At 42.4% G+C, this 25,245-nt stretch overlaps 1 protein-coding gene across 1 annotated transcript in view; it reads right to left on the minus strand.

Annotated features, from left to right (window-relative positions):
- FRYL (FRY like transcription coactivator) overlaps positions 1 to 25,245 on the minus strand; it is a 3,917,685-nt gene that overhangs the window by 1,164,116 nt on the left and 2,728,324 nt on the right. The window contains exon 40 of the mRNA XM_044055727.1: positions 10,015 to 10,216. Within this exon, the coding sequence (XP_043911662.1) occupies positions 10,015 to 10,216 (202 nt within the window). The remainder of the gene's footprint in view (positions 1 to 10,014; positions 10,217 to 25,245) is intronic.

Raw genomic sequence — 25,245 nt, forward strand, 5'->3', positions numbered from 1 at the left:
CATCATAGTGCTGTGAAATACTGATGCAGTTTCAAATATTTTCAGGATATAAAATTACAAAGAAAAAACAAACAATATCGCCTCTAATCATGTAATTCAGTGATACCCATATTTATGGAAACACAATATGAAGTATTCAGATCTACAGATAAATGAGGCTTCTGTTATTACAGTCAAGGATATGTGGGAAGAGACTTAAAGACAATAAAAAACTGAGAAACCTGGAAGCTCTTTGTTTATGGATCTGGATAGTAAGGTACAAGCAGTGAAAATGCTTTTAGTCCATTTAATTTTTATATACAGCATCTGGAGTGTTTCTCCCCGAGGCTCCTCTGAAAATGGGCTTTATCCCAGTCGGACTTCCCCAGTAAACAAGTGTTAAATAATTAAATAAAATAAAATACAGACATTCTATTCACCAGAGGAGAAGTTGTGGACAGTAATAAAAAGTTGAAGGAATTTATCTGGAAGGGGAAGAGGGCAAAAGATAAGTTGATTCTTCCACTAGAACAAGGTGGTTTAGAATTAACTGATTTGAAGGGTTTTCTTTAGATCTGCACGTTTAATGCTCATATACATATAGAAATATATACACACACTCTCTTTCTCTCTCTCTCTCTATATATATATATATATATATATATATACATATACACACACACAGACACGCACATATATACATATATTTATATACATACACACAGACACACACAAAACAGAAGTAAAAGGTTACAGTTCAAAATGGAAAGGGATGCTGAAGTGTGTGTGTGTGTGTGTGTGTGTGTGTGTGTGTGTGTGTGTGTGTGTGTGTGTTGTGGGGAGTTCAAGAAATAAGGGGAGAGAGAGGGTTTTGGATTCAGATTCTTAAGGGGAATCACCACCACCATACAGGATATTACAACAAAGAGAAAGTACAATTTTGGATGCAGATCTTAGGAAAATAACCACCATACAGATTACTATACCCATAAAACAGCAAAAAGTACGCTAAGAATTAAGCCAACACTAGAATGGAGACAGGAGATTTTGCCAATAGGTATTACTGCAATTATGGGGACAGAAAACAAGCATGAGGGGACTGGAATTTACTGGAGAAAACCAGCAAAGCGACAAAAATATTGGGAGCAGATAACTAAAGAAGGAAAGGTAAGAGTGGGTTGGGGCCAGGACGACTTTTGGACTGCATACTACAGAATGCCTTCCATACCAGGGATTGCTATTACAGTACAGGCAGAGAAAGGGATAGGGGAATTAAAAGCAAAAGGCCTGTGCTGGTAGAATTTTTATGTGGGTCTAGAAAAGAAGCAGCATTTAAAAAAGGAATAATTAGCAGGGCATATAAAATATTGCATGATAACTAAGAATCAATCAGTGCATACAAACTATAGCATGACAACTATAAGAATCAATCAGAGGTGGTTAAAAAAAACTGGAAGGAGACCGGCAAAGAAATTTACAAAGGAACAATGGGAGGACATATGTATGGCTCACAAGTACGCAACAACTTCTAGAAGGTCTAAGATTGTTGATTGGAAGTGATTATATAGGGATTTTTGCACCATAAAACAGATTTCAAAGAATTTTTCCTGTGGCAGACAGCAAACGATGGAGGTGTGATGAGGAAAAAAGATGCAACTGGGAACATACGTTTTGGGAGTGCAATGAGCTGACAGAGTTTAAAAACAGGACAGTCCAGTCCCAGGCAGAATATGCAGAGTAGCAATTGTGTGCCAATAAACAACAGGGATGAGAGGTTCCAATGATTTCCAAGATCTTGAATGAAAACATGGGAGATGAGCAATCATACAAGCAAATAAACAAAATGTATTTACTTATCATAATGTTAGATCCATGTTGCCTGATACTCATCTGGTTCAAACACACTGGTTGTCAGATCCAACCTTGGCACCAACTTTGAAGCTTCTTTGGATCCAGAGCTCTGACTCCTTCCCTACCCATAATTCCCTGGACTCCACCTTAGGTGCTCAGACTGAGTTTGCCCCCTTTTTGTCTGATATCAGAAACATCCTATAGAAGGAACCCCTATGCTAGACAGTCCCAGCCTGCTGAGGAACAGTTGGTACAGTTTCATATGACTGTGCATAGACAGGGAATAAAAGTTCAATCATCTCAAAGCCATAGGTGAAAATTTGAAAGGGGACTGGGAGGGAGTTTGAACTGGATGAAAATCAGACAACATGGATCTAACGTTATAGTAAGTACATAACTTATTTCCAATGTTGTCTACTTTCATCCATTTCAAACATATGGGACAGAATGCCAAGCTCTTAATCTGGGAGGTATCAAAGAAGGACATTGCCGAGTATGGTAGAACCAAAGGAAAAATGTAATCTGGATTGAGCTTACAGTGGGACACAAAAGTGCGTACCGTAGACCAAGTGTTTGCAGAACAAACGTCATCTATGGATAATCATAAAGAAGAAACTGCCCAAGTTGAATAAGCCTTTGGTTTACCTAGTAAGGGTAAATTCTTCTTATGATAGACAAAGAGAAACAATCTGGCAGCCAGCTAGGCAAAGTAACCTTCGTTACTGCCTTCCCTAATTTTGGTTTTGAAAATGAAATGAACAATTGATTGCCTCTTCTGAATTGTTTTGTTCTGTGAATGTAGAATCTGAGTTGCCTGTGGGCATCTAACATATGTAACAAGTTTTCTCTTTTGTTTGACTATCTGGGAAAAAACAGTGGCAAGTTGACGGATTGAGTTTGGTTTTCTTCAGATGCCACCTTAGCAATAAAGGATGCATTAGTTCTAAGGGAAACTATCCTTGTGAAATACTACATACGGAAGATTATATGACAGAACCATTAACTCCATAATTTGTCTGGCTCATGTCAATGCCACTTGGAAAATTCTTTCAGAGTAAGAAATTTTAGATCTACTGTGGTTACAGGTTCAAATGGAGATTGAGTCAGAGTTTGCAGCATAATGGAGATGTCCTCTGCATGGGTTGGGTCTCTAACAGGAGGTCTTAGCAGAAAGGTACCTTTCAAAAAAGCTTTGGAAAGTTTCAGTGAAGCTATTGGATTGTCTTTACTTACATCCAACATGAAAATTTAAATAGCCACCACCTGCACCTTGATGGTGTCAAATCTGGAACCTTTATTAAAGAATTCAGATAAAAATTCTAGCATGGATAGAACAGGTGCTTTAAAAGGGTCCATACCTTTACAGAAGGCCAAATGGTGAAGCTTTTCCATTTACTCTGATAATTTATTTCTAGTGGATGGTTTCTGAGAAGTAGAAAGAATACTGACCACCGCAGGGCAAAGCCTGGTAATTCTGGCTATGCTCAAAATTGAAGGAACCATGCGGTTGATTTCATGGACTTCTGGTTTGGAAAAGGCAGTCCAGATGAATGAATCAGTTGGTTCGGCTAGTGATCCAACATGTAAGGGGGACATACTGGTAGTGGTCAGAAGTAGGGAAACCATGTCTGTTGGGGCCAAAAGGGGGAAAACAAGGATCACCCTGGTCTTGCACTGTTTTGCCTCTTGTATGAATTATTTCATTAGGAGCAAAAGAGCGAAGGCATATAGGAGGCCTGGGGGCCAAGTGTGGACCAGAACATCCCTCACTGACTGTCCCTTTGGAGGGATCAGGATAAAATACCTGCTGCATTCTGCGTTTAGGTAGGATGCAAAAAGTTCACAGCAAGGTTATCACTGCAGTATTGAGGGACTACTTGCGAGACATAGGGACTGCTTTGCTGAATTTGTCTGCTAGTACACTGGACAATCCCAGGATGTGCACTGCTATCAGAAAGTGGTGTGAAGGCACTGGCCACTGCCAAACTCTCATGGCCTCTCAACATAAAGGATAAGAATGTGTTCCCTGCCAGCTTGCTGATGTACCATACCACTGCCATGTTATCTCTCTGTATAGAAATTACACCCATGGAGAGGAGATCCTGGAATGCCTGCAACATTAGGAGGATTGTCTTCAACTCCAAAGTGCTGATGTGAAGACTGACCCCTAGTGACAACAATCTACTCTGGGCCACACTCCCTTCAAAGTGCCTCACTCCCCACCCTAGAAGGGAGGCAACCATGGTTACTATTGCCATCTGCGAGTTGGAAAGAATGACCTTCTGTTACAGTTGGGGATGTTACTCATCAAGTGATGTGCCGTTTGCAGACCTCGGTAATTCAAATCTCTAAATACAAAGGGTGGATGGACTGAGACCACTGTACAACTGAAGTGCAATGCAGCACATTATATAGCTAGAGGGACCATTAGAATTGTGGACACCATGAGGCCTGAAAGACACACAAGTAACTTCGCTGGTGGTGATGGGTAATGTAGTACTAGTATGGCTGTGAGGGGAAGTGACAGAACTCTGGCCTGGGGAAGACTATCTGTAGGCTGGTATCTAAGTGGCATCCTATAAACGCTATACTCTGTGTTGGAGTTAGCCAACATTTTATTAGCTTCACAGTTATTCCTAAGTCCAGTAACAACTGAAGCAGATGTCACAACAGTAGATACTTGGAGGTAGCAGTTATGAGCCAATCTTTGAGGTATGGGAAGACTTATCACTAGCAGATGCATGTGCGCTGCTACCACTGCCATGACCTTGGCGAACACTCTAAGGGCTGTGGTGAGACTAAAAGGCAGTGGCCCAGAACTGGTAGTGACTGGCTCACAGCCGGAAGCAAAGAAATCTACTGGACTGCTTTGTTACTTTGACATGATAGCATAGGCATCCTGGAGATCTGTGGAGCACATCCAACCATCCTTCCACAGCAGAGGTAAAATGGCTTCATTATGACCATTCATAATTTTGTATGTTTCACAAACTGGTTTAGGTGACTGATAACAAAAATGCGTTTAAGGTCCCCCATTCTCTTTGGTACTAAAAAGAACTTCAAATAGACGACAACTCTAACTGGTCATAGGGGACTGGGCTGCATGGCTCTCTTCTAGCAGCTCTGAAATTTATATCGCTGCCAAGTCCCACTAACTGAGTGGAACACCTAGGACTTTCTTCTTTTTCTGTGGTGTAAGGGAAAAGGGAATCGAATAGCCTCTGGATATTATTTTTAGCAACCAGGAATCTGAAGACTCTGTGCCAGGCTTGAGGATGCAAAGATAGGACCCCCCCTCCCCCCACTGCTTCAAGAGTGTAGCAGTCGGGCAACTGTACAGCAGGAGCACTGACAGGCTTTCTCAGTAAAAGGACCATAACAGCTTTGGTTATGCTGCCCACCTCTGCCTCTAGAACATCGTCCAATAGAGTTGCATCCTCCTGTGCCACTGGGAGGTCACTTGGGGTGGCATATTTAGAGCTCTGTGCTTTATGGAACCACATCTTCTTCACCGAACTCTAGTTCCTAGAAAAAGATCTCTGTGCGGTTGAGACGTAGACTCCCACTGCAGAGAATGTTTTACCATCCTGCTGGCTCCTGGTGAATGTGTCTTTAACCTTGGCTCAAAATAAAGTTGAGCTATTATAAGGGGCAGTCACAAAGGATGACTAAAAACCTTCTGCAAAGTCACTAAGACACATCCAGGTGTGGTGGCGCATGGTAATGCCTGTGCTTGCTGCTCTGGTCATGCCATCAGCTGCAATGGATAGCAGGCACACAGCCAGATTTGAGGTGGATTGTACGGTGGAAAGCTGGGCGTCCACTGTTTTCTTAACATCCACAGGCAATAACCCTGACAGGGACTTTGTACACTCTTTCGTCAAGTCTCTCTGAAAACTGGTTAGATGAGTAAATAATTCAACAATCTAAGGGTGAACATTGCTGATGCATAGGCCTGATTCTCAAATCTGTCCACTGCTTCAGACTCTATATTAGAAGAATGAACACATGAACGCACTTCCAACAGTTCTTTTCTTTTCTAGTGGCTGTTGCTACCACCATACTGGTAGACCCTTACTCTAGTGTTTCCTGTCCTTAGGTGCAGCCAAGATGCAACCCACTTTTTTGGAAATGGGTTCCACCACATCAGAGTCCTTCCATGCCCATTGAGACATAAGACTGATAAGGGGATCAATAGGTGGTACCACCCGGGACTATGCTGGTCTGGAAGCAAAGGCTTCCAAGAACACTGACTCATCAAGTGAAGAGTCTTGGGAACGACCAACCCCCTCTCTACATCAATTTAAGAATATTGCCAAAAATGGCATCTTCAGAGAGGGAGTGAAGGGAATCCTTCCCTTCCTCTAAGTCACTGTCTTCTGTGAATGACTCTGGGGAAGAGTCTAAGTTCTTCCATTTGCAAGTCCACTTTCTATGAATACATTCTGGGGGGAGCAACAAAAGGTTCTGAATCAGAAGGGAGACCGACAGAGAAGACTACCTAAGAAGCCTTTGGTACTGGCTGTCCCTGTCTAAGATGAGGAGGAGAGGAAGCAGACCCCAGCTGGGGTTTGAGCAGAGCCATACAGATTGGAGATAGTTTCTCTTTCAACTTGTTAAAACCCTTTGAGAAACCTCAAAGGCCGAAGCAACCACCGGTACCCAAGGCTAACCCCTCTGATCTGAAGGAGGAAGGGAATCCTCATCACAGATGACTCCCAGCCCTGAATCCAATCTCGGATCCAAGCTATCAAGGGCTGAAACCCTGAGAAGTAAGGATGGCTCCAAGAATCTCTGTGTTGACTTGCCCCCCCTCCAAAAAAAAACTCAGCACTGATGTTTCAGCTCAAAGTCTCTTCTTGATCCAATGGCAATGCTGTCAAAAGTGATAGGGGAAGCAGTCAGTGTCAAAGTTGTCAGCAGCTCCAGTGCTGACAAAACTGCTCCAGTTCCAGTTGGATCTAATAACCCTGGACCCAAAGGATGGATTGGTACAGATTCAAGACATGGGGAGGTGGCATGGCCAGTGCTCAGTACCTTCCCAGGGGATGGTACCAGGATAACCCCAAACTACATTTGCATCTACACCATCCTTTTGACATCCAGTTCTGTTACACTTAGAGATGAACGAGTTGATGATGCCACCAGTGGTGGTCTTGATTATAGTCTTTCCTGGAGAATAGTGAAGTGCAATCTGGGACTCAACAGTCCTACTGAGTATCTTCTTCTCAACAAATCTGGACAGACTCGAGGAGATGCTGGATCCGATCATCGAGCAATTTTTGGGTCAGGCCCGAGCAAAGCTATCAGTTCCTGGGAGTGCTTTTTAGCAGTCTTGACTGGAGATTTACTCTGTTCTTTCTCTCTCTCATCCTTATCAATCTCTTTCTCTCTTTCTTTCCCCTTATCTTCAGATTTAGGCTGGTCTTTCTTGGAAGGGAACAGAGCTGAGGGTGAAGGAGTAGACCCAGACTGTGCTGGATGGATCCATTTAAGAAACAGCTTGCCTCTACTCGTACTAAAGGCAGAGCAGGACTGCCAGTCCACATCCAAATGTGCAGAGCCCAAGCAATCCACACAACATGGAGAGCACTTTCACATGTCCAAAGATTTTGACTGGCAAATGAGAAGTGAATTATGGGGAGGGGTCAGAGCTCTGAATCCGAAGAACCTTCAAATATAGCACAGAGGTCAGATCAGACAGCCCATATGTTTGAAATAGATGAAAATAGACAACCTTGGATCCAAATATTTTCCATGAAAGACACTGATATGGGCAAGTGCCAGCATCGCCGGCTGTAGTTTTGTAAAGAATGATACTTCTCTTGAATATCAAAGTGATTTATACAAGATGCTTGTGTTACAAATGTATTAGAATCGCATGCCACTTGTGTATCAAACTGATTCTGTAGATATGCTTGTGCTGAAAATTTATTTGTGAGCTTTGCTTGTGCTGAAATGTATCAACAGTACACCCTGCTGAAATGAAGCGAAATGTACATGTATTATTGTAGCTGAATTAAATGCGTGTGTTTTAATAGAGAATACTGGCATAAAAGAGGTTAACTAAGAAAAATAAGGGAAATGTACATCAGCTGTTAAGCCATTAAAAGGCACCTCACAGTGCTGAATAGGACCAGAGTCACTGGGTCTGGGTAATAGCCTGTGTCCATTAGCTCAGTGAAAAGAAGGGAGGCCCCAGACAGTCAAACATTTGGATGTGTGTTGTGGCCATCTTTGCTAACTTCCTGTCTCAGCTTAAAAGGGAATACTACAAGAACCAAGAGCCATGTGACCAGGTGAGGTCATTCTGTCAGCCCTCTTAGAAATTATATTTTAGATATTACAAAGAGAAATCTCAAGAGTACTGTATTCTGCTTGGGAGGCCAGAAAGAAAGATAGTCACCAACAGCATCTTGCCTTGTGGTGGTAAGCAACTTACCTAGGGAATAATAAAATGCTTTTAGATTCAGTCAGGAATATAGTGAGGCTTAGTTTAGAATTTTTTTTTTATTTGTCTGAGTATGTCCATCAATGTTCTTTTCAATATTTCCTGTGGTCTGAACTCTGTGGTTTACTGTGAATATTCAGTATTTCCATGTACTTTTATTATTAAACGTATTTAAAACCTTTTTTTGTGGCTGACCCTTGTAGACAGTACTTAACTTTTGAGTGTGCTTACATTTATTTGGCGACACTGTGTGGGCCACTCCAGAATACCTAGCCATCTTGGCAAACTACCACTTGTGTTAGTATTAATACTGCACCTTATAACTGGACACCCTTTTTAAGAGCATTATAGTAACTGACTGGTGGCAGTGATAACTACCTTATAGTGTGGGCAAAGCTGGTAGAGTGGGTAATCTGTGCCAGCCTTCCTCAGGTGTGTGTGTGTGTGTGTTTAAATTAAATCTTAAAGAGTGTGTGTGTCAGCTTACTTGGGGCAGGGACACAAAGCATTGGGTTTACAGTGAGGGTGCTGGAGGACTTGGCTTGGACACTCGGCTGAGGACCTAACCCGACTGCTGTACCAGTGGACAGTCTTAGTGGGGACCAGGAGGGAGACAGATATAGAGACAGCCAGACCCCAGGCTGAATGTGTTCCCTGTGTGCTCTTAAGGGAAATTGCACTTGATGCATAGAAGTCTGCATCTGGAAATACTGAGTGTATCCATTTGTATTCCAAGTGCATGTCCCTCTCCAGTGTCAGTGGTGAGGATTCAGGCTCCTTGATTACTGTCAGAGTGTGAGGACGACAAATATTGGTGGCCATCACATATTGGTAGTAGTATACAAATAAAACAAAACTAACAGATGATGCAATGACACTTTGCCCATCAAGCTTTGTTGCTACAGCTCAGTCACAGATCAGCCGTCCATGTGCAACACACAAATGATGCCCAATGACTCAAATGGCCTGAGATTAACTAGCAACTAGGGCAAATGAGAAGACTGGGGATAACAGTGACCAGCTGATGCCAACTGTTTTTATCTCAAGGAAAAAAGTGGTTTGGTTCAAATCTTTACTGCCAAAGGCTAGGTGAAAAATGTGAAGCAGGAGGACTGCAATGAAATGCCTGACTTGTCAAACTGCATGCTTGCTCTGTAGCCAGACTTGGTAAGCATGTGTCCCACCTGGCCTATAAAACAGACCCTTACTTGATGTCAATTGCTGATGGAGTTGGACTGCACTTAAAAAAAAAAATAAAGAAAGTTTAAAGAAAGCAGGACTACACACAAGAGTTTTTGCGTTACCTACAGACAATCGAGTCTGACCCCATGCTGACCCTCCCTGGGATGACTCCAGGTTTGAACAAGAGGTAAACTGGAACTTTGGAACAGAATTTCACAAATCAGTGAAATGTTCGGGCCAATAAGTGAACAAAATATAAACAAACACAGGGGTAAAAAATGAGGATAAAGTGGACAGTCTACCTTACTACGGTGAAGAGCAAAGCTCCCGACAATGACTACTAAAAACATCTTGAAAGGCTTTTACCGAAGCATGCACAAACTAAACAAAGTAATGACTATGAATACTGCAAAATACATCAATAACTTTAATAATTTTTCTCTGAAATCAAAAACAATTCCACACTGGAACATAGTGCATATTAACTTCTGTGTAATGTAGGAAAAGAAGACAGAAGTACTGTAAAAGTTAAATGAAATGATGAACATTACCGTGATGTGATGAATTCAATAAGCAACTTTACTTTCTCATCCTGCTCTGCTGAAGAATCCACATCATTTAAAATGGTGGTAGCAAGATGAGACATAGCAGTGCTGGTGTTTCCTAAGCTGATGCTTGAAGAGGTAGAACTTGAACTTAGTCCTGAGTCTGACACTGGGGATGGCTGGTAATCAGATACAAAATCACTTATACCTGAAAAAAATCAAATCCAACAAGACCATTATAAAATATATTTTCTCTATAAACTTTAGAAAGTACCTGAAATTCAGCATACAATAATTTTCAACACCAGGGAAACAATTATGTAGCATAGTAAAATGTTTTCTAATCCATCTATGTGACAGGTTCACTGGATCTTATCTTAAAACTAGAAGAATGAATACACTATACATGTACAGGGGACACCTAGGGTAAAATTATGTAGCCATAAATCTGCGGGAGGGGGGGTACAAATGGGAGGGGACAGGAGAAAGAATGAATACATTGTACATGCTGGTTGCTCCTCAGCAGTAGCATATCCTATGTGCAATACAAGCCATTAGCTGCTTGTTTCAACTACATTTTGTTACTAGGAAAGCCTCATTTAACCCACACCCTACAGTATTCAGCTACTTTATACAATGGCTCAGCACTGAAATAATCAGAATAAGCATACTGTACTGCCAAGCATCTTTCGGACTCGACACCAGGCTAAGAAATTTTCCACTTAATCAAGAATATTGATTTTATTTTAAATGAATTAATCAACTAGCACTAATAAGGCACACAATACCATAAATCAGGATGACTTCAGCTATGACCTTAAATACAAAAAACATTTGGCAAGTTTAAGTTATCATAGCTCATTAACACCTTAGTGGTACTGAATTTCACACCTCTAGCAGCCTACACACACATCTTGCGTTCAAGAGCATTTTTTGAAGTGTAAATTTAAAAAGGACAGATAAACGAAAGTAAATATTTTGTGAATAAAAGTTATTAAAACTGTACAAAATGTAACGTTATCAGTAAGTAGCAGTCTTTGCAGTGACAGCACATTCATAGCATTTCCATAAATACTATAATATATTATAATGCACACAAACCCAAAATTATATTTTTTGCTCAACATTCACAAACAATGAACTTGGAAACAGTATAACTTAGACATACAGGGTTAGAATATTTTTGTTAACCAGACAACTTCCACATGACATCAAGAAATTCCTCTACAAGTACATATTTACTGAGATAGTTACAGAAATACAAAAACATATGCTTAACTGTATACTTAGCAGAATAAACAGCATTGAATATTTCTCAAGATTTGCAACATGCAGTGCAAATTTTAAAGAGTTTTCTTCAACATCTAAAGTTTCTCCTGATGTCATGCAACAGTTTGCAAGTCACTTGCATTAAGCACATACGGAAATATTGTTTACTTTCATAATTTGTGACAAAAGCTAGCAATATATCAGTTACAGCGTGACATAAAATGACACTGATGATTTTTTTTCAGACTCCCACCATGGTATATCACACACCATGCTCTTCAACAGAACGTAGGGCTCTCAGTTATGAAAATATGAATATGTGAAAAAAACTGATCAAATTATCTACTGCAAAACATCCTAGATTAACAATTTCAGTGTCATTTTGTTAATAAGTCCTTGCACTTTTTAATATTGCCTATTTGCTGGTAAGTCACTTAGTATATGAAGCCAGACCCAAAAAAGTCCTGGATGCCATAAGAAGCTATGGGTGTGAACTGGAAGTATACAAAACAGGAGCTATAGGCTTGAATGAGTTAGTCATGGTCAGTGTTCCAAGATGATGAAATAGCAGTGAGGAGAATGCTTAACAAATTTACCCCACAACTAAATGTTTCTCATCTGGAACACTGTTTAATAGTAGAAATGCTTTCAGAATCTGATTTAAATATTTTTTGCACATTATCAAATTCCTCAACAGCGATGTGAAAGATTCATTTGCCAGTTATCGCAAATGCTTGATTGCAGTTGCTGCTGCTAAGGGTGGCCCAGCCAGTTATTAGGTTTAGGGGGCAATTACTTTTTCACATGAGGCCATACAGGTTTGGATAGTTTTTTTTCCTTAATAAATAAAATCCTCACTTAAAAACTGCATTTTGTGTCTACTTGGGTTTATCTTTGTCTAATACTTAAATTTGTTTGATGATCTGAAACATTTAAGTGCGACAAACATGCAAAAAAATAAGAAATCAGGAAGGGGGCAAATACTTTTTCATTGCACTGTATTATGTGTTTATGGCTTTGTAAATTGAAGAAGATTGGTTGTTTGACAGGTTAATTAGTTTTATCAGTATACTAAGTAATTAATTCAAGGTGTGTCAGGTTATATTTATGAGGAGAACTGGTTGAATTGTATTTGATGTTGGTTCTGAGAAAGTCTCTTTGGGGACAAAAGCGATATTAAAGCTGTTTTTTTTCGCTAAAGACTCTTGCCCTATTTATTGTGGATCCTGCTCCACTTGTCTAGTGGATTTTTTTGGTTATCAAGTATGCTATGTATCGGAGCTGAACATGGCTCAACATGATTTTGTTGTGCTTGGTAAACAAATCTTTTCTATTTACTTGGGAGAGAGTTTTTGTGTCGAAAGTTTATAGGAAAATAAAAGGATGTGGTGGACAACGGAAGACAGCATTGGCTGTCTGGCCATTAACAGAATTGGAGAAACCAGGCTGTAAGCTTGAGGTTTGAGCTGTCCGGTGAATCATGCCTATCGGGTGAGACAGGAGGTCTGGAATTGGATCCAGAATCTAAGGTTGGTAAAGTAAAGTAGAACCAAATCTGTTAAGGCCAGTAATGTGCAATCAGGATGACTTTGCTCTTCAACCTGGCAGCTTTCTGCAGAAATTTCAGAATAAATGGAATTGGCAGGTGGGCATAAAGCAGACTGGGAGACCAAAAATGAAGTAGAGCATCCCTCGGTGATTCCCTTGTGGGAGGATTAGGGTGAAGTAGCTGCTACATTTAGGGAAACAGCAAAAAGATCGCAGCAAGTCTGGTCCCATTGACAAAAAAAATAATTTCTGTCATTTTCTTGTTGAGAGACCACTCGTGAGGTAGAAGAATGGACCTGAACAATTTGTTTGCCATCACAGTGGACTTCCCCAGAATGTGCATTGCTGTGAGAAAGCGGTTGGATTAGATCGCCCATTTCCACAATCAGACTGCTTTGCGACACAAGGGGTATGATTTGTCCCTCCTTGTCTGTTGATGTACCAAACTACTGACATATTCTCTGTTTGAATAGCAACTGTCCCTGAAGGAAGGGCATTCTGGAGGGCTTGCAATACTAAGAGCACTGATCTCATCTGTAGAACATCTTCATGCAAGTTGGCCTCTTTCGGGGACCAAGTGCCTTGGACTGTATTCCTCAGAAAGTGCACCCCCACCCCAATTGTGATGAGTCTGTGGTGACTATAAGCCTTGGGCTGAGGCAGAATGAATAGATGACCTTGCTGAACCCAATCTGATTGAATCCACCACCTGAGATCTCTCTTGCATGCCTGAGTGATTCTTATTTGCACTGAAATGTGTTAGTAAAGAATAGACCACTGTGTTGCTAACATCCATTAAAGAGTGCTCATATGTAATCTAGCTAGAGGTACTAAGGTTACTGCTGCTGACATCGATCCTAGAGCCTGAAGGACCAAGTGGGCAGAGATCTTGGTACTGCAAATTATTTTTCTGACCTGTAATCTGACAGTTTGTACTCTTGAGAGAGGAAGAGAAACTATCACTGACTTGGTGTTGAAAACTGCTCTTATGAATTCTAAATTTTGAGTTGGCTGTAAGTGAGACTTGTAATTTATGGTCATCCCCAGATAACAGCAAATCTGGAGTACCTGATTTCTTGCCCTCATCAACAGAAGCCTGATCGGGGCAGTAATGAGCCAGTCATCCAGATATAGAAACACCTGGAATCCCTGCAATTTCAAGTGAGCTGCTACAACTGCTATGCATTTGGTGCACACACGGAAGACTGTGGTGAGGTCAAAGGGCAGTGCTCTGAACTGGTAAAGAATGGCTCCCAGCCGGAAGCATAAATACTTTCTGGACTGTATGTTCATCTTTATGTGATAGTACGCATCATGAAGGTCTATTGAACACATCCAGTCATCCTTGTCCAGAAAAGGGAGAATGAACTGAACCATAACCATCCAAAACTTTGTGTGTCGGACTGACTTGTTCAAGTTGCTGAGATCTAAAACTGGTCTCCAGTCCCGTTTTCTATGGCACTAAAAAGAATGTTGAGTAAGTTCCGAATTCTATGTGGTCTGGCAAGACCTCTTGAATGACTCTCTTTCTAGCAGCTTTTGTATTTGTACTGCTGCTTCTTTCCTCTGACTGGGTGGACCACTGGGAATTTTTCATAGAGCTGGAGGTGGAAGGGAAAAGGATATTATATAACCCCTGGAAATAATCTTCTTCACCCATGTATCTTTTATGTCTAGCCAGGCTCTCTGGTGTAGGGATAGTCAACCCCAGACTGCCTCCAGAGATGGTCAATCGGGCCTCCTTTCAGGAGCGCTGGTAGGATCTCTGTCAGAGAAAGAATCGCTGGACCCCTCATTTTGCAGCTGGGATATAATCGTCTAGTTCCCCCATCTGCCCCTAGGGGAACTTTCTCCATGTGTGTCCTGGAAAGAACCCTGGGACTTCCTGAACCACATCTTCCAACCACCTTGTTGATTCCTTGAAAAGGGCCTTTGAGGGGTCAAAAAATGTATGTCCACTGTAGAGAGGATCTTTCACTCTTCACACCTAGATAATGTCTCCTTCACTTGGAGGACAAACAAAGAAGTGCCGTCAAAAGGAGCACTGATGAACGAGGACTTGAAGAGCTCTGCAAAATCACATAAATGCATCCAGGCATGCCTCCTACTGGACATACCTGAAACCAGTGCCCTTGAGGCGCCTTCAGCTGCATGCAAAATAAGCCTCATGGATGAATTTGAGACAGATAGGAGGGCCAACTGAGAAGCCACGGATGATTGGGTCTCAGCAGAAATGGTCCCTGAAAGGGAAGTTGAAAGTTCTTTGATCAAACCCTTTTGCAGCGTAGTAAAATGTGCCAAATAGTTCAGTGACCTAAGAGCAAAAGTCACTAAAGCGTAGACATGCTTCCCAAACCTGTCGATTGCCCTAGACTCCCTGTTAGGGAGATGAACACAGGAAAGTACAGTTGTGTACACTTACCATAAATGTAGATGTTCGAGTGTATTCACTGTTTCAGTCATTACATTTGGGTAATCTGCTGGCAGGTTGCCCTCAGTCGGCCTGATTAACAAAGTCTTGGGTCCTGCGTCGGTTGCTGTCCCTTCTTCCATGACGTCAGGTTGTCAGGGGTATAAAAACATGCAGCCGATGCCATTATGCCATTACATCAATTTTTCTTAACCCAGATGTCAGGTGCCCCCCAAATGGGGAGTAAATTTTACATATATATATATATATATATATATATATATATATATATATATATATAAAATTTAAAACACAAAAAATATACCTCCAAACAAAAGCAAATTCACCAAAAAGGCTTTTAAGCATAGAAAAAGAAAGTAGAGATATAGTAAGAGAAAAACAGGGGGCTGGAGGGTGGGTAACCAGGACTGCAACAGTGAATACATTCGAACATCTACATTTATGGTAAGTGTACTCAACTGTACTATGTTCTTCATGTTTCACTGTTGCAGTCATTAAATTTGGGTAGATTCCCAAAGCTATGGTTGGGAGGATGGATTTATACAGCATTAGGAGCAGCTATAAGGCCCTGCAGGACAGCAGTGGCAAAGCCAGCTCTGGATTTAGAGAAGAGAGGTAAATGGTAATGTTTGGTGAACGTATGAACTGAGCTCCAGGTATCAGCTTCTAGAATGTCTCTGGTAGGAACCCCTCTGAGAAAGGCTGCAGAAGTAGATGCAGCCCTGGTGGAATGAGATCTGATCCCCTTGGAGATATGTTTACCATGGTGCATATAGCAGAAACGAATACAATGGCTGATCCATTTGGAAATAGTCTGCTTTGAAATAGCCTTTCCTTCTGCCCCTGCAGCAAATGCCACCAATAGTTGTTCAGATTTTCTTAGAGATTTTGTCCTGTTTAAGTAAAATCTAAGTTGTCTGTGTACATTTAATGAATGCAGAATCTGCTCAACCTTGTTCTGTGGATTGGGAAAGAAAGTTGGCAGATGAATTGTCTAATTAAGAGCCACACTGGATGCCACCTTAGGCATGAAAGATGGATTGGTCCTGAGAGACACCCTGTCCACATGAAAAATAATGAAAGGCTCCACTGCCATAAGAGCCTGTAATTCAGAAATCCTTCTAGTTGAAGTGACTGCTAAAAGGAAAGCTGTTTTCCAGGAGAGAAACTTTAGGTCTGCAGTAGCAGTTGGCTCAAAAGGAGGGAGAATGAGTTTTTCCAAAACAAAATTGAGGTCCCATGCAGGGGTTGGCGCTCTCCTGGGAGGTCTAATGTTTTTGGCCCCCCTGAGATACAGCTTTAGCAGAGGATGAGAGAAGAGGGGAGGTTCTGTGTTGTAATGAGCTGAAATGGCAGAGGCATGGATTTTTATGGAAGAAAAAGATAGGCCCTTGTGAAGCATCTCAGTTAAGTATTGCAATTTGTGGTTCCAGTTTCCATTCGTGTGGGTCCATAAAATTTCTGCTTAGTTCGTCTGCCAGAGTATTTAGCTTTCCTGGCAGGAATTGAGCTTGTAGTTGTATTTGGTAGGTCAAGGCCATGTTCCACAATGCCATGGCTAGTCTGCAAAGGGGTAGGAATGTATACCCCCCTACTTGTTTATGTGCCACATAACTGTGGTGTTCTGTCTTTATCATTAATTGTCCTGGATGAAGGTAGTCCTTGAAGGCTGTCAGTGCATTCTGTACAGCCAGCATCTCTTTCTGATTGATATGAAGGTGCATTTGAGTTGGGCTCCATTTGTCCTGAATGCACTTTCCTGCCAGATGAGCCCCCCAAGCATAGTCTGATGCGTCTGTAGTTAAGGTTTGGGCGGCAGGGGGTGGAGTGAATGGCAGTCCCTTGTTTTGGTGGCAGGCCTCTGCCCACCATAGGAACTCTAGTTGCAGGCAAGGTATGATAGGAATCATTGTTTCCAGGCTGTGACAATGTTGACTCTATAAACTTTTTAAGTTCCACTGAAGTTTCCTCATATGCAGTCTTGCATATGGAATTAGAAGAATGCAGGAGCCCATGAACCCAAAGGCTTGCAGAATTTGTCTTACAGATAGCAGGGTTTTTGTGGCCACCTGTTTGAAGCAAGTCACCAATTGAATTTGCTTTTCTGGCGTAAGGTAAGTCATCTGGGCAGTTGTATTCGAGCTTGCACCCAGGAATGTAATTTTTTGAGAGGGTACCAGTTGTGATTTCTTTTCGTTTATGGTGTACCCTAGACAGGTTAGAACCCTTTTTACAAACGCCAGATGCTTTAGAAGAATGTCCTTGTTTTCTGCCTGAATTAGACAATCGTCCAGGTATGGATATATTTGAATATTTCTTTACCTGCAAAATGCAATTACTGGAGCCAGGCACTTTGTGAAGACCCTGTGCGCAGTAGATAAGCCAAAGGGCAGTGCAGCGAACTGGTAATGCAAGCAGCCTGCTTTGAAGCGGAGGTATCTTCTGCAAGATTCCCTGACTGGGATATGCAGGTAAGCTTCTTTTAAGTCTAGAGTTACCAACCAGGCATCTTTGCCTAGCATAGGTAGTAACTGTTGAAGAGTCAGCATCTTGAATTTTGGAATGTCTAGAAATGTGTTTAGAGTGGATAAGTCCAGAACTGGACGCCATGATTTGTCTTTCCTGGGTACCAGGAAAAGTCTTGAATAGAAACCTTGTCCCTTTTCCTCTTCTGGTACTGGATGAATAGCCCCCATGCTCATGAGGGACAGAACTTGTTTCTGGGCCTCTGCCCACTGATTTGGGGGTAGGTCTGGCCATCCGTTTGGGATTGGCAACGTGTGGAAATTAAATCTGTATCCCTGAGATACTATATTTAAAACCCATTTGTCCTAGGTAAAACATTGCCAGTTTCGTGCATGAAGTGCCAGTTTTTCCCCAAAGGGGTGGCTTAAAGGTAAGTACTTGGTGATTGTAGAGGGAAGTCACTGAGACTGTTTACCATAGGGAGGTGCCTTGTTGTTTCCAGAGGTGGAGGCACCCCATTGTTTTGTTCTAAAAGTTCCTTGTGACTGAAACCTGGAGCCTGTGGAATGTCTGGATTTAACTTGAGCGGCTCTCGAAGGGACTGGAAAGGACCAGTTCTTAGTAGGCCAGTGCCTACTAAATTTGGAGGTTGCACTTGTAAGAATTCTTTCACAATTTGCATATATTTAGCTTTATCTTCCATCTTTTTTTAACACTTCTTCAGCCTTATTACCAAAGAGACGGTCCTGTTGTAAAGGAGCATCCAACAATTTTGCTTTAACATGGTCAGGCAGAGTTTGCTCTGAGCCAAGCATGCCTTCTTAGCACAGATCCAGTTAGAGCAGCCCTGCAAGAGGACTCCAAGGAATCAAAACCACATTGCAAAGTATGTTTTCCAACTTGTTCAGCTGAATGCAATAAATCCTGTAAATCTTTACTTTCCACACAGTCAGCAATTAACATCATTTTCTGTTTAAGTAGTCCCATGATATGCTGTTTATATTTAAGCATATGAAATTGACAGTTTAAAGCCCTGATTGCCAAGGTTGCAGAAGTGTAAACCTTCTTACCCCATCTATCCAGCGCCCTGGAATCTGTCAGAAGGGGTAGTATTTTTAGCAGTAGAGGCCTTAATGCCCTTCGGACCCTGAGAAATGGTTTCAGGATCATAGGTTCATAGGTTCGTACTAGGCTATCTGCCCTAAGGCATTTATAAGCCATGCTTTAACATGGTCAGGCAGAGTTTGCTCTGAGCCAAGCATGCCTTCTTAGCACAGATCCAGTTAGAGCAGCCCTGCAAGAGGACTCCAAGGAATCAAAACCACATTGCAAAGTATGTTTTCCAACTTGTTCAGCTGAATGCAATAAATCCTGTAAATTTTTATTTTCCACACAGTCAGCAATTAACATCATTTTCTGTTTAAGTAGTCCCATGATATGCTGTTTATATTTAAGCATATGAAATTGACAGTTTAAAGCCCTGATTGCCAAGGTTGCAGAAGTGTAAACCTTCTTACCCCATCTATCCAGCGCCCTTTAATCTGTCAGAAGGGGTAGTATTTTTAGCAGTAGAGGCCTTAATGCCCTTCGGACCCTGAGAAATGGTTTCAGCATCATAGGTTCGTACTAGGCTATCTGCCCTAAGGCATTTATAAGCCTAGCCAGAGTGTGTGTGGCTTTCACCACCCCTTCGGATGAGAATACTACGCCCTTTTAGGGTTTAGTTTACTATGCCTCTGTAGTAGTGACACAGAGATGACCCCTGGGTTAAACCTACGATCTCCCATCCATTCGTCGAGATTTCTCTTGAATAGAGTCAGTGAGGGGCTCTGCCTAACATGGACTGGGATTCTGTTCCAGAGTGTAGGGAGCCTCTGGGTTATGAATCTGTCCATCCAGTACGTCCTATTTATTTCTGTGTTGAGGTTTAAGTCAGCAATAGGATTTTTGAAAAGGAATTTGTGGGAGTCAGGAACCCTGTAGTATCTGTCTGGCTTACACGGAGCTGGAGGCAGAGAATCAGGGGCCATACTAGATTCTGAAAAAACATCATCAACAATGTCTAGAACAGGAGGTATAGCCAAAGGCCTATGCTGAGGAAGAAGAAGAAGAAAATTCCTAAGTCTCTTTTTTAGATTCAGAGAAATCCTGACTTTCCCAGTGGAAATGTTCCATTAGGGTATTTAAAGTTTCCCCAAAAGAAAAATCCTCAGGGGGAGAAGCAGAAGGAATGCAATCTTCTGCGTCAGAGTCCTCATAAGTAGGAATAGACAAATCCTGTTCATTAGAAGAGTCAGAAGAAATAGAATCCTGTTCAGAAGATTCATAATCAATGTCTTGCCTAGGCCTCTTAGGAGGAGGGGGTTGGCTACCCCTGATCAGAGTAATTAAATCTTCAGCCATTTTGATCATTTGTTTTTTAGACATAAGGGGCCTGCACATGCGGCCCAGGCTTCGGTTTTCTAGACATAGATTTAGATTTTGGCCTTGGTTTTGAAGATGGCATCGGTCTAATATACAAATCTGTAGGCCTGAAAACACCCTCAGAAGCCTGCACAGTGGCTCCGGACCCATCTAAGGTAGAGACATCCACGGGTTCCATAATTGAAGCATCTCGCAGCATACCGGACTCCAAATGGGTCTCAGTAGAGGCCTGCGAATCAGAAGTAGCAGGTATCAGGGGCTGCGAAAGCGCCTCACTCAGTACTGGCGAACTGGCGACTGGTTTAGAGACATCATTGTCAGTTTTGGACCTTGACAGTCTGTGTCTGTCTTTTTCTTTTCATTTTTTAGGTATTCCAGTAGTTGGATTGCTAACAGACGACATTTCTGGATAATTAAATCTTGAGCCAAAATATTTAGAAGCAAAAATATACCGACATTTAATTGTGCGTTGATTAAATTTAGCACAAACCCGACAGCAAGGTACGTTTGTGGTCAGGGCATAGGCAAGGAATACAGTGCAAATGAAAATCCTTATGAGGTATTTGCTTCCCACAAGTAATGCAATTGTTAACTTTTACTGACATCGGTAAGGAGCAAGAAAAAGTTTCCCCAAGGGGGTACTTAGCTTTTAGTTGAAGACTTCGGTTCTGAAACTCGAAAACGAAAATTTCAAGATTCGGCTGATCGGCACTTGCGAACTGCTTCTGTTTCGGGCACTGCGCGGCAAGAAAGTCTGATGAAATGGCGTCGGCTGCATGTTTTATACCCCTGATGAACTGACATCATGGAAGAAGGGACAGCAACTGACGCAGGACCCAAGACTTTGTTAATCAGGCCGACTGAGGGCAACCTGCCAGCAGATTACCCAAATGTAATGACTGCAACAGTGAAACACGAAGAACATCTTGGTGACCCACAGCCATGACCATGGCATCCACTAGCACCCCTTTAGCCCAAAATTCCTTCCCTGCAGGTGGAACTAGAATCCTATCTGGCCTTTTGGGTATTGGTTCAACTTCATCACGTGCCTTCCATGCCCGCCGAAACACCAGATGAATAAGCTCATTGGCAGGTGGAGTGACCCAGGAAGTAGATAGGCCAGCTCTAAAGGTCTCCAGAAATGGTGAATCCTCAGAAGAAGGGTTGCTGGGGGTCCAACCACTCCTCTGTTTCAGGATCTTAAGAATGTATCCAAATGAGACATCTTCTGGAGGTGATCGTGGGGTTTCTTCACCCTCATCGACGTCCGTATTCTCAGTGACGGACTCATGTGGAGAGTCAAAGCACCTCCTCTTGCACTTTCTCTTCCTGGGGACATCCTCAGTGGGATGTTTTGGGGGAGTGTCAGAAGAAACTATGAAACCCTGCTGAGAAGACTGGAGGTCTTGAGCTGGCTGCCCCTGTGGAGTTGAACAATGAGGCTCCACGCACAGAGAAGGAAGTTGGAGCTGAGTTGTCCAATACCGAAGCATGAAGGTGCAGAGACAGCTCAGAGACTTTCAGAGTTGATCCCAGCACCTCGGATCTGACAAGGAAGCTTCAGCTCCACTAATGTCGGAGCTGTGGCACTCGCAGTTAGCTTCAGATCCAAAGATAGGGTTATCTTTGGATCCAAAACAGACAGAGCCAAAAGACTCTGATCCAGGGACTCTGAAGCAACCAAAGAGATCAGAGAATGAGTCTGAAATGGTGGTGTGGTCGAAGGAAGGGCCTCCTGACCCAAAGTGGTAGGAGCCCGTAACACACCTACCTGGATTTGTGCCGAGAGAAACTTCCTCATCATCCTATCCACATCTTCTTCAGTTAAACTTCTGGAGGAGTGAGACGAAACCAGGGAAGGTGATTTAGTATGGTGCCTTTCCATAAAGGGAGATGGGACCCTGGAAGGAACTGCATCCACAAAAGGAGAATAAACGATCATAGGCAATACAATAGGATCTGACACAGTCAGCTCTGAGGATGTTAGATCTGTAAACCTCTTTTTCTTCAGATCTGAGTGGAAAGAGGTTTGAGACCTCCTCGAATCAGACTTAGTCCTTTTCTTAGACAACTCTGAGAATGGAGTAGAGGAAGTCAAAGAAACAGGAAATTTCGACTTCTTGGACTTAAGCTTGGGGGAATTGAGCCCCTGAAATAGCTTCTTCAAAAGATGAAGGCAACAAACCTATCAGTATTAATTTGCTTTTTCTGTCCACTAAAGCTCAGGGATTAAACTTGTGGCATCCAAAAAGTACAGTTTTGTACCTACCATAAATGTAGATGTTCGAGGATTCCATTGCTGCAGTCCTTACTATTGGGTATAGTCCGCATCCAGTCGGCCCGAATACCAGAGTATAAGGCTGACGTCGGTCAGGGCGCATTAGACTGACGTCAGTACGTCAGGGTACTAATGCGCATGACCGGCGTCATATCCTCAGTCTTTTCTTGCCCCAGATGTCAGAAGACCCTAAAAAGACAAGGCCCAAAATACCTGCACCAAAACATGAACAATATATACAAAAATATAAGCATGTAAACTCACCTACACAACCACCCCTAAACACAGAGGGGAAGGAGGGAGGGTAAATTGGACTGCAGCAATGGAATCCTCGAACATCTACATTTATGGTAGGTACAAAACTGTACTATGTTCTTCGTTTTCCATTGCTGCAGTCCTTACTATTGGGTAGAATCCCAAAGCAGAGGTAAGGGAGGCTGGCAAATCATAAAGAAGCAGGAGCTGACAACATGCCTTGCAAAACAGCTGTGGCAAAACCAGCCCTAGACTTAGAGTAGATAGGAAGGTGATAATGCTTAGAGAAAGTATGCACTGAACTCCAAGTAGCTGCTTCCAAAATATCCTTAGTTGCCACCCCCCGTAGAAATGCTGTTGAAGTGGCAGTAGCCCTAGTGGAATGAGGCCTAATCCCAGCTGGAATCTCCTTGCCATGATGGGAATAACAAAATGCAATGCAAAAGCCAATCCACCTAGAAATAGTTTGTTTTGACACAGGCTTGCCCTGAACTCAAAGCAAAAGAAACAAACAACTGCTGAGACTGCCTAAAATCCTTAGTCCTGCTTAAGTAATAACGCAATTGCCTGTGTACATCTAAAGTATGCAAAATCTTTTCCCCTTTATTTTGGGGGTCTGCATAAAAAGTAGGCAAATGAATAGTTTGGTTTAAAGCCACACTAGAAACCACCTTAGGCATAAAGGAAGGATTAGTACGTAATGATACCCTATCCTTATGGAAAATCAAAAAGGGCTCGACTGCCATAAGGGCCTGCAACTCAGACACCCTTCTCGCAGAAGTAATAGCCAACAAAAAAGCAGTCTTCCATGACAAATATTTCAATTCAGCAGTAGCTGCAGGCTCAAAAGGTTGTAGAGTAAGTTTTTCCAACACAAAATTGAGATCCCAAGCAGGAGTAGGAGCTTTACGTGGGGGTCTGATATTCTTTGCCCCTCTAAGAAACTGCTTGAACAAAGGATGCGAAAACAATGGTGGGTCACAATCATAGTGAGCTGAGATTGCTGCAGCATGAATCTTAATGGAAGAGAAGGACAGACCCCTGTCCAGCAACTCAGTAAGATATTGAAGAGCCACACTCAAATTAGGCTCAGAAATCTCCAAATTCTTTGCTTTACTCCAAAATAAAAATCTCTTCCATTTTTCTGTGTACACTTTCCTTGTACTAGGTCTTCTAGCTTCCATAATCACATTTAAAACTTGTTGAGGAAGTTGAGACCTGCTGTGTTTCAACACAGAATATGCCAGGCTGTCAGATGAAGAGAGTGAAGCTTGACATTGAGCAGATGACCGTCCTTCTGGGATAACAGATGTGGAATCAAAGGTAAAGGCCATGGAGGCTTCTTTACCAGACTCCGTAGTAGTGGGTACCAGTGTTGCCGAGGCCAATCTGGAGCTATCAAAATCATCCTTGGCCTGTCCTGTCTGACCTTTAACAGTACCTTTGGAAGAAGAGGCAGAGGTGGAAAGGCATACACATGAAGGTTTGTCCAACTGAAAGACAGAGCATCCACTTTCCAAGCTGTGTGATGAAACCCCTTTGTGCAAAACTGTGGCAGCTGGTGGTTTATTGGAGAAGCGAACAGATCTATGTCTGGAGTTCCCCATGACACTGTCAATTTCTGAAATACATGAAGATCCAGTTTCCACTCGTGGGGATCCATGATTCGTCTGCTTAACACATCTGCTAAGGAGTTCTGTGCTCCTGGCAGAAACCTTGCCTGAAGAGTTAGGTGCAAGCGTAGCGCAGTCTCGCTTAAAATCATTGCTTGGCTGCATAGAGGGTAAGAATGTGTTCCCCTTGTTTGTTGATGTACCACATGACAGTTGTGTTGTCTGTTAGAATCAACACCTGCCCTGGAAGAAGTAACTCCTTGAAAGCCAGTAATGCGAACTGGACTGCTAACATCTCCTTCAAGTTGATATGTAGATGCTGTAGTCTGGCAGGCCACTTGTCTTGTATCCACTTTCCATTTAGATGAGCTCCCCAAGCAAAATCCGAGGCATCTGTCGTTAAAATCTGACTCGCCTCTGGCCGGGTCACAGAGAGTCCCTTGTTTAGGTGACATTCCTGAGCCCACCACAAAAATTCTCTTTGAAGGCAAGGTATTATTTGAATGACAGTGTCTAAATCCTGGCAGTGCTGTGTCCATACATTTTTGAGATACCATTGTAACTTCCTCATATGCAGTTTGGCATTGGGAAGCACCAGAATACAAGATGCCATGAACCCTAATGCTTGAAGGACTGTCTTTGCAGTCAGCACGGACTGATGAGATAGTTGATGGAAGTAAAGTGATAGACTCTTTTGTTTGTCCGGGGTTAAAAAGGCCATCTGGGCTGCTGTATTCAGTCTCACACCCAGAAAGCACATGTCTTGAGAGGGTACTAGACTGGACTTTATTTCGTTCACAGAATACCCTAGGCATCTTAGCACTGCTATAACATATTCCAGATGCTGTAGAAGGTCTTCCTTTTCTTGAGCCAGAATCAGGCAGTCGTCTAAATAAGGATAGATTTGAATTCCTTGTAGCCTGAAGTAAGCTATCACTGGAGCCAGAACCTTT

This window comes from Protopterus annectens, chromosome 14.part0 (assembly GCF_019279795.1).
Source record: "Protopterus annectens isolate FY-2018-M chromosome 14.part0, PAN1.0, whole genome shotgun sequence".
Classification (NCBI taxonomy): Eukaryota; Metazoa; Chordata; order Ceratodontiformes; family Protopteridae; genus Protopterus; species Protopterus annectens.